Raw genomic sequence first — 10,482 nt, forward strand, 5'->3', positions numbered from 1 at the left:
TGCGCAGTGGTTTTGTTCTTCCTGTTCTCTTTTGCTGTGCTGCATTTACATCAGATTACAGAACACGGAAGCAACAGTTCCTTCGAACCATTTGCATGTTCTAAAAAGGCTTCAGGCAGGTACTGTGGGCTAAGCAAGGGCCCCAGGCGTGGAGTCCCAAAATCTGAGTGTCCATTACATCAAGGAGAGATGAGCAGAGGAAAAGCCAAGGGGCACGAGATCGTGCAGAGTTCTCTTCTCAGCAGCCAGGAGAATGAACGCCTGCTAGAGCTGCTGGGAAGGAGATGCGTGGTGAGTGAAGTCACTTTGATTAGAAAGCCAATCACGGATGGACATTCTGTCCCACAGAGGATGTTTTGGGGATATAAATCAATCAGATATAAAACAGAAACTCCTGAAAGGACAGACATGGTGCAGAAGTCACAGATGAGACTGGAGCTGTTACTGTTGATGTCAGTTAAAGGTCAAAGGGAGACTCAGCTTTTCAAGCTGTTTCGTTGTCTGTGTGCGCAATGAAAAAGATGAAGAGAATGCATACAAAACAACCTGTTACAGAACATGCTGTAAAAGCCAAAGTTTTGCAATTAGCTCCACCTAGGAAAACTTACATTATAAAAAAAGTATATATATATTATATATATATATACATTTCACAACACTGTTAACCTGTCTGCTGCAGTGACAAATGATGTATGTAACGGCAAAGTTTAACTGGAGAGCGAGAGGAAATGCTGTTTGAGGCCACTTCCTGTTGTTGTAGAGGATGCTGATGTCTTTGCTTTAGCTTTTGTTGTAATACTTCACTCATTAATCTTTTATTAATGCACTTTTATGTCAGTTTATTGTGTTTGTGTGTGTGTGTGCAGACCATGGCCACAGCGGTTGTTCAGTTGTACATGGCTCTTCCTCACAGTCCGACCCAATGGAGTCTCCAACATACAGGAGTTGTGTGTTTCGTTAAGGACAATCCTAAACGTTCATACTACATCCGGCTCTATGACATAAAGGTTAGAAATTCAGATTCTAAACTGTAGTGCAAAAAAATGATCATAACTGATCTTTAATTCATCAGAATTGTTATGCAGAATGTTTATGCATCTAGCATCTTTGCAGATAAAGATGTTCTCTGAGATTATATATAAGCCCAGGATGATAAATGGATTTATACTGACTCCTGTTAGCATGACCAAGCTTGACCTGTGGCCAAGCAGGCTGAAATTAAATAAAGAAACACTTTCTGCTTTGAGTTATGATTCACAGCAACTCAACTCAGCTCATGAAGTCATACGGTGGTAGCACCATTTAGACTTTGATAATATTCGTGCATGTTCATGTCATTTATTTATTTATTTTCAGGAAGGCAAAATGGTTTGGGAGCAAGAGCTGTATAATCAGATGACATATTGCTGTCCAATGAGATTCTTCCACACTTTTGCAGCTGATGTGGGTACAGGCCCTTTAAAAATCTCAATGCAAGCCAAAACTCAACGCTGTGTAAAACGCAAGTTTTCACTGGAAAATCTAAATCTCACAATCTAAGAGATCTAATATATTTGAATGCACTTGTGTCTCAGGACTGTCAAGTAGGTTTGAACTTTGCCAGTGAGACAGAAGCTGAATTTTTCAGAAACATGACTGTGGAAAAGATTAATCAGAGATCCAATCATCAGGGTCAGTTACTGTCATTCTCATTCATATTTTATATGAATTTTTGCTAGGCTCATTACCCATAAATCCTCATATTTCATCAGTATCTCTTTGTGCCTTTTTTTTATATATATGCATATTTAGAAAAAAAACAGCATGCTCCGTCTGAAGGTATGTGTGGACAAGGTTAAACATACACTTAGTATTAACTGTTAGATTAGCATTTTAAGGCTGGTTTTATTTTTATTAACAGAAAACCGGGCACTACCACAAACCCCTCCAACAAATGGTGAGTCACTTTTAAACACTTCATGCACTTCATGTCAATTCTGTCATCATTACTCACCCTCACCTCCAAACCTTTATGACTTCCTTTCTTCTGTGGAAAGCAAAAGAAGATAATTTGAAAAATGTCCCAGTGTTTTTTTCTTATGTATTGAAATTCAATGGTGTCCAAAGTTGTTTTAGACAATGTTTGTTCTTCAAAACTCCGTATTTTGTGTTCAGCAGAAGAAAAAAGTTCATTTTTGGGTGAAATGTCCTTAACTTTAACGTATCTTGCAGTGATCACATGGTCTAACTCATTGATAAATGCAAGTGTTTAACCTATATATGTCCAATAACCAGGTCCAGTTTCACAACCAAATGTAATGGCCACGGTGGACATCCAGAACCCAGATATTGTGGCATCAAGGTACCGCTCCACCCCAGTGCTGACCCCCGCACCAGCCTCACTCTCCATAGGCAAAAAGGACAAAAAGGGAAAGAAGAAAGGCCCAAAGCTCACTAAGGCAGATATCGGAGCTCCTAGTGGATTCAAGTAAGAGAATTTTCCCATAAGTTGGACACTCACCTTGTGTTTTGTTTCATTTGTTTGACGTGATGCTGCCTCTCATTCCTCTTCAGTCATGTCACTCATGTTGGGTGGGATCCAAACTCTGGTTTTGATGTAAGAAATGTCCTTTTTCCTTAAAACTGCATAAAGCAAATTTCGTCACATAAACTGATACTCAATGCTTATTCTAATTGAAATGATAAAGGTAAAAAGTAACAAACCTGTATATATGAACACTGACTTTGGCCCCTCTAGACCAACAATCTTGACCCTGACCTGAAGAAACTGTTCAACAGTGCTGGTATCAGTGATGCCCAGCTTGCAGACAAAGAAACATCTAAGATCATCTATGACTTCATCGAGCAATCTGGAGGTCTGGACGCAGTAAAAGAGGAAATGAGGAAACAGGGTGAGCTCATTCAAAAATCAAAATGTAATAAATTCTGTGTGGAATATTTGGAAGTTTCATTTGGATCATTTCACCTTGATAAGATCCTTAATGTCAGCATGACATGAAAATTCAGATCTATTTTCTAAATGCATCTTATTGATGTTATTGTAAACGATTAATCCATGCATATTTTATTTATTTATTTTAAATTTTGATCTCATAATTTTTTATCAAAATATCATAACACCCTGACCTGAAGAAACTGTTCAACAGTGCTGGTATCAGTGATGCCCAGCTTGCAGACAAAGAAACATCTAAGATCATCTATGACTTCATCGAGCAATCTGGAGGTCTGGACGCAGTAAAAGAGGAAATGAGGAAACAGGGTGAGCTCATTCAAAAATCAAAATGTAATAAATTCTGTGTGGAATATTTGGAAGTTTCATTTGGATCATTTCACCTTGATAAGATCCTTAATGTCAGCATGACATGAAAATTCAGATCTATTTTCTAAATGCATCTTTTTTATCTTATTGTAAGCGATTAATCTACGCATACTTTATTTAATCATTTTTAATTTTGAGCTCATAATTTTTTTCAAAATGTCATGACTTGATCTTCCGATGAAAAAGGCAGACTTCTCTGCTGACATATGCCGGACTTCTCCAATCATTTTGTCTGCATAAACCCCGCCCCTTTCTCACAATCGACCACAAACTCACATTCAGATCTGCCTCCATCCAATCAACAACCAATCAATAGAACCAAGTCCCGGTTCTTTTTTTTTTCAGTTTCATTTGACTTTAATTATGCTTGTTGCCCAGAAGGTCCTCGTTCTGCCCCTGCACCTCCTCCACCTCGCGGCGGGTGTCCCCCAGTCCCAGGTCCACCTGGACGTCCTGCACCACCTTCACGAAGCCCTGGACCCCCGCATCGCGGTCCACCGCCACCTGCACCACCTGGAGGGCGTTCTGGGCCTCCACCCCCTATGCTATCTTCTCTCCCGCCACCACCACCCCCCAGCCACAGTCACAAGCCACCTCCTCCACCTATGGGTGGCGGTGCACCGCCTCCACCTCCGCCCCCACCTCCTCCTCCACCGCCGCCGCCTTCTTCAGCCAGTAACATCCCCAGTAGTCCTGGCAGCTCAGCACCACCTCCTCCTCCCTCTGGTGTTGGAGGACGAGGTACCTTAATGGAGGAAATTCGCCGTGGACGTGTGCTAAAGAATGTACGTGAGATGCAGATGCAATGCATTTTGTTCAGTCGTTTCTATAAGTATTAAGGGCTGTTCATAGTAACGATAACGTGATAATAATCATTATAATTAAATGAGAATAGGGAAGTCAGCATCACAGCTATAACGATAGCGATACAGAGGAACAATACCAGTGCAATCACTTTCAGAACTAGCCTATTTTTTTACGTTATCGTGCATAGGCCTAGTTATATTTATCTTTATCGTTATCATTTTATATATCTGTATATATATCTAATGGTTAGAGAGTTGGACTTGTAACCCGAAGGTTGCGGGTTCAAGTCTCAGGTCTGGCAGGAATTGTAGGTGGTGGGGGGTGAATGTACAGCGCTCTCTTCCACCCTAAATACCACGACTGAGGTGAGACCCTTGAGCAAGGGACCAAACCTCCAACTGCTCTCCAGGCACCGTTTCATTGGGTTTGTGTTCACTACTGTGTGTATGCACTTGGATGGGTTAAATGCAGAGCACAAATTCCAAGTATGGGCCATCCGTCACTTCACTAAAAAAAAAAAAAAATCTTGCTGTAAATGGGTATTTTACTGTGCTTTGTTGGGTATAACCATTGTTTCATGGTTTTTATGTCAGGTGTCTGAATCCCCGGACCCTAATCCTCTAGCTCAAGATGAATCCTCAGGGGGAATTGTGGGAGCTCTGATGATGGTGATGCAGAAAAGGAGTAAAGTTATCCATTCCTCAGGTAACTCATTTAATAAATCTATTATTTTTACAACCACGGGTCATTCAAAACATGGGTTAACAAGATCCTAGCCTAGGTTATCCTTTTCCATATTTCACATTTGTAAATCGCGTCTTAATGTTCTTATTTGCATATTTGCTGTGTTTAATTGATTGGAGGAACACAGCATGCACTCGAGCTGTTTCAAATAGCGGCTGGTCTCCTTGTTGGGCATCAGTTTGACTTACATTTTTCCTGACAGTCTATTCCAGTTTGTCCTGGACCATCCATGTAAAAATATACGTTTTTTTCTTCACTTATATTAACGGGTTTTATGTTACTTTTTGACACGTTACTTTCTCTCAAACGCTAAAACGAAGTGCTGCGCAGCGCAGGCGTCAACGTTTCTGCGATTGCGCAAAGCTGATGAATATTTAATGAAACGAGCGCTGTTTAGTTTTATGATTGGTTGGTTGTTCTACGCACAAAAAAAGAAACTCTCAAGACAAAAAACACCAATAAACAGAAAAGAGTCCATTAAAATTTATTTTCAAGTTGCTGCTTGCATATAAAGGCGCGCTATCGAAAAGGCGATTGTCTTTTAACTTTAGGATAATAGCAGACTTTTATTTCTTTGACGTGTACGTTTTAGTAGCTATCTGCATAATCGTTTTATAATTAGATGCAAACAAACACAAACTTTTTTCTCTGTCTTTCTTCAGGAGATGAAGAAGATGATGGGGGTGATGAAGATGAAGAAGATGAATGGGATGAATAATGCTTCTCTCTGCTCTTGGTTCACAAACTTGTGCCATCCACCAATTCATAAAAAAATTAGCTCATAAAGCTGATGCTCATTGGAAATCATTTTAGCAATAGGCATGAAATCTTCAGGTTATTCCAGATTAAAGTTGCACTGAATGATCTGAAGATCTTCTGTAAATCCAATAAAGCAATAAAACCCTAACTTTGACAATGAGTAGATTTCAAGTCTGTTTTGCAGTGTCTCAGCCTTGTTTCAAAGACTGGTCTGTTTTCATCTCCAGCTTTCACTTCAGTAGCTCAGCAGTAGTTCAGTGTGAGTTCATTTAGGAAGAAGGAACTTTAGTTGAGCCAAACCAGGAGTGGTGTTAGATTTCATCCAAACATAGGACTGCCAAGTTTAACCACAGCTTTATGTTGGATGTTTCCTTCTATGTGCACATACTTTTGACTCAACAACGGTCTTATTCCAAATCTGTCTCTTTTAACTACAAACCCAGTGATGTTATTCTTGTCGAGATAATATATATATTTTTCTGAAGCCGTGTACAATGTTCTGTATATCTCCCCCTACAGGACAAATGTAGAACTAACAAAAAAGTTTACAAAAAGTAGTAAATTAATCTAATTAATAAGTATTTATGATACTTTTTGATATAGATAGATGTCAGTTGTTCAGTGAGTTAGAACAATAAATAAATAAATACACAGATAAAAACAAAAACAGCAGTTTATTGTTATTGCTTTAAAAAACACCTATCAGGACTCCCAAATCCCAGAATACCATGATAATAAAATAATATTTATCACAAACAATCACATTAACATGAACATACACAAACATTGGTAAATACAAAGAGGAAGTATTTAGGAAGCAACCATATTTAGGAAGTTTCTGTTTTGCTCAACAACCAACACCAAACGAAAGACACAACAGGACAAAGAAAGTCTATGTGGCATTAAAGTTCTTCAGAGAAGTTGTGTCGGATGTCATTCTGCACAATAACATCTCTGTGGAGAGGAAAGAAATGTGGTTTGGACTCTAGAATATGTTCTCCACCCTTCAAGACCAGATAACATGTCTTGGGTTAAAACCACAGAGCGTTTCTTTGAGCGCTTTTTAAACACAGTCTTAAATATTCCTCCAACATTCAATGAAGAGAAACAGTCTCTTATCCTTTCAAAAAAATGACATTCGTGGGCTAGCCAAAGTATATGTTCTCAGAAGAAAATTACACAACACGTTCCCCTTGCTTTTGTCCTTTAGTTTGGTGTCAAGTGATATTCCATAGAAAGTGCTTGAAGAGGTAGACATTTCTGGCTTAAAACACGAAATATTGAAACATGAAAAATATTTCATGCCAACTGATAAAAAGAATTTATTTTTGCCCATATTTTTTTCTTGAGAATCCCAAGGCTAATTTAAATGTTTCAAATGTTAAAATATATGTGTCTACAGGTTAACTGATTATAGTTTCTTCAAAGACATCTACCTCTTTCTCCTCAGCATCTCTCTATGTGTCCTGGTCCTGTTAATAAACAATACATACAATGACATTTTCCATCAAAACCAGCCCTGTCCCACCACCAAAGAGCACAACACAATGAATATGTACACTCTCACAATAAATATGTTGTATGGTGTGGGTGAGAGAGAGAGCGAGAAAAAGAGAAAGACAGAGGGTCACGTGACAGATGAGGAAAGAGAGGAGGTTAGTTTTTAATCCTGACCAGTGACTAGTCGAATACATACATTTTCTATGTACATGTGTCATTGTCACACAACACAAAGCACAGATACTGTGTTCATACACGAGCAAAAAACATGACCACATATCACCATTGACAAACCGTGGAATACAAAATGTTTCAATTCGATGGATTGAGAGAGAGAATGTTTTTAGTGGTCTGACTATCATCAGAGTCCAGAGTCAAAGACAGAAGAGACCAGACTGAAAAACTGTATCTATATACAGTAGTTCAAATCAGGGAAGATCCCTTCACTCATAGTAGTTGGGGACAAGCATTTGTTTTACAAGACGACAAAAGAAGATAACTGACTTGTGAAGTGCGTATCAGGGCTTTTCACATTAATATCTATCTACGTCTGGTTGCATTGATCACACAGGAGAAATTCCGATGCATAATCCCTATAAACAACTTTTATTTTTGTCATTTTGGTCCACAGTCTTGTCCTAATAAAACATTTAAATTTCCAGGGCAATGATCCAATCATGCTGCAAAGAACTGCTTGTTCCATTACAAAAAAAAAAGAGACAAAATATATAATATTTTTAGTATTAGATAAATATTTTGTTTTACAATCCACATATTTAAAATGTAAAACTTTTTTTTAATGTATTTTTAATCTAATGTCCAATATTGTTATTGCAATTATTTTAAATTCTCAATCTATCTGTAGTTTTTTTTTCTGAAACGATAAACGTGAATAATACTGAAATATCACTTTTGATAGAAACTTTTTTTGTTTTACTTGTTTTACAGTTCAAAGATTTCAAATTTCTGTTATGGATCAAGACTCAAATTAAAGCTCAAATGTATGGAGGACTAGAAGTGACACTTAAAAGTAAAAATGATAGAAATAAGTTATCGATTTATAATTTCTAAAACTATTTATTTCCATTTTAATGTTTAAATTATTATATTAATTTTAATTTTAAACAGATATTTTCATATTATATTCATTTTAATTTTAATTGTCACTTCTAGTTGTCCATACAAATTGACCTGTTCTTGCAATGACTTTACTACAGAAAACTCTATAAAAAAATTGCAAATGCCAAGAAAAGTAAAAGCTTTAGTGGTCAAAATGATGGCAAGATATATTGTGCTATAATTGTAGTAATCTTCAAATGCTCCAAAACATTCCTTCCACAACTGTATTTTATGGTGTGGGGGTTTAGAGACGACTGACTGAATCAGCAATCTTTCGATTTCACCCCAAACACCTTTTGAAGCCTCTACAACGTACATGTTTCCAAACGTTTCTGATAGTATTTACACTGCAGTCATTGGTGTACTGAATATTAGAATGGAATAGCTTATGTTTAACATAAAACAGCAGTAGTTTTGCTGGTGTGGCTGGACGTTTTAAGGAATTCATTTCGAAAAATGTGTGGTTTCATGCTAGCTATGGAAGTGAGCACATCACAGCCAGATTTAGATTAGTTAGGGGAGCTAAGTGAATCAAACGAAAATCAATCTAGTTCAGACACAGTCTGATACATCTAATGAATCATTTTATTAAATGGACCGAGTTTGCCTAGAAGAAGGACATAATGATGGGGCACATGGACGGGACATGGTCAACAGGGTCCTCCCAGGTGCTGTTTCATTCACTGCTCCTGTAGCTCCTCCCCTTCCTGTTCTCCCGTATGCCTGCGATTGCTGCGTTTGGCTTTGAGTGGCTGGCTTTTTATCTGCTGCCTGTAGGACTGGCAGTACTGGTTGATGAGACGCACTTCAGGCTGTGGGTGGAGCTGGAGAGCAGGTGGGTTGGTCTGAGGGGGAGGGGGCGGCGGTGGAGGGTGGTGATGGGAATGGTGGTGGCGGTGCTCTGGTTCGATCGGGACGTCCGACTCGGTCAGCGCGTCCACGATCTCCCGGTCCAGGATCCGTAGGGAGATGCGTGCCACGGTGTGTTTGAAGTTGTTCTCAGTTGCCAGGCAGTGGTAAAGGCCGGCATCCAATTGGGTGAGAGATTTCAGCAGGATGCCATGACCGGTCTTCAAGACATCTTTGTCTCGACTGAGCTGAAAAGGAAAAGGAGTCATTTAAACCTTCTAATTTACTGATACAAAACACAAAATATGAATTTCGAAGCATGTTTCAACTGCATTTGTCCATAGAATGAAAGTCAATAGGAGTTCGAAACAGCACTTTCATTATAATGACAAAAAACCCCGGAGAGATTTTTCAAACTTCCACTGAAGAAAGAAAGTCATACAAGTTCAACAATGACATGAGAGTGCACTGTAATAAATTTCTAATTTTAATGGCAAAAGACTTTAAAAATTTTAATATTAATCCACTTAATGGCTTAACAGCAATTTTCCTAATATACACTATACAACAATAAATCTAATGGGACGTTTCATGTCAAATTTCAACACAAATTAAGATATTTTTGATGAAATCGGAGAGCTTTCTGACCCTGCATAGACAGCAATGCAACTTACACGTTCAAGGCCCAGAAAGGTAGTGAGAACATCATTAAAATAGTCCATGTGACATCAGTGGTTCAACCGTAATTTTTTTAAAGCTGCAAGAATACTTTTTGTGTGCAAAGAAAACAAAAATAACAATTTCTTCTCTTCCGTGTCTGTCTTCAACCCACGTTCACGAGAGTACCACCATACATGCGTGTGGTGTTGTTGAATAAAGTCATTATTTTTGTTTTCTTTGCACACAAAAAGTATTCTTGTAGCTTCATTAAATTAAGGTTGAACCACTGATGTCACATGGACTATTTTAACGATGCCCTTACTACCTTTCTGGGCCTTGAATGTGGTAGTTCCATTGCTGTATATGCAGGGTCAGAAAGCTCTCGGATTTCATGAAAAATATCTTAATTTGCGTTCCGAAGATGAACGAAGGTCTTACAGGTTTGAAACGACATGAGGGTGAGTAATTCATGACAGAATTTTCATTTTTGGGTGAACTAACCCTTTAAAATCAATTGTTTGTGTTCATGTGTTTGTATGCATTTCTGTACATTACATTAAAAATTCACCATAAAAATCAGTTTGTAGGCTTTTCATGTAGCTAAAGCAAAGACAATACAGACAAAACCTTTTTATTTATTTTTTTTCGGGTCAATTTTGAGATTTTGGGCTGTTTTGCTTCTATACCATCTTTTTTCAGATTTTTTAAGTAAAACATCCAAAATA

The 10,482-nt window shown here is 38.1% G+C and overlaps 2 protein-coding genes across 3 annotated transcripts in view; one reads left to right on the forward strand and one right to left on the reverse strand.

Annotated features, from left to right (window-relative positions):
- wasb (WASP actin nucleation promoting factor b) lies at positions 1–5,786 on the forward strand. Of its 2 annotated transcripts, none has more exons than XM_016542345.1 (12): positions 1–291; positions 867–1,007; positions 1,357–1,443; positions 1,575–1,671; positions 1,792–1,818; positions 1,901–1,936; positions 2,275–2,467; positions 2,554–2,596; positions 2,738–2,891; positions 3,698–4,104; positions 4,720–4,831; positions 5,533–5,786. In XM_016542345.1, exons 1-12 carry the CDS (start codon positions 190–192, stop codon positions 5,586–5,588), a joined length of 1,455 nt encoding a protein of 484 aa, XP_016397831.1. In that variant the 5' UTR covers positions 1–189; the 3' UTR covers positions 5,589–5,786. The 2 variants fall into 2 exon arrangements, with proteins under 2 accessions (XP_016397831.1, XP_016397832.1); XM_016542346.1 differs by having other exon boundaries at positions 3,701–4,104.
- Positions 5,787–8,272: 2,486 nt separating this feature from the next.
- The window catches only part of LOC107731275 (semaphorin-3F-like), a 36,726-nt gene continuing 34,516 nt past the window's right edge, over positions 8,273–10,482 (reverse strand). The window contains exon 18 of the mRNA XM_016542324.1: positions 8,273–9,345. Within this exon, the coding sequence (XP_016397810.1) occupies positions 8,929–9,345 (417 nt within the window). The 3' untranslated portion in view covers positions 8,273–8,928. The remainder of the gene's footprint in view (positions 9,346–10,482) is intronic.

This window comes from Sinocyclocheilus rhinocerous, unplaced genomic scaffold (genome assembly GCF_001515625.1).
Source record: "Sinocyclocheilus rhinocerous isolate Xijiao unplaced genomic scaffold, SAMN03320098_v1.1 scaffold1600, whole genome shotgun sequence".
Lineage (NCBI taxonomy): Eukaryota > Metazoa > Chordata > Actinopteri > Cypriniformes > Cyprinidae > Sinocyclocheilus > Sinocyclocheilus rhinocerous.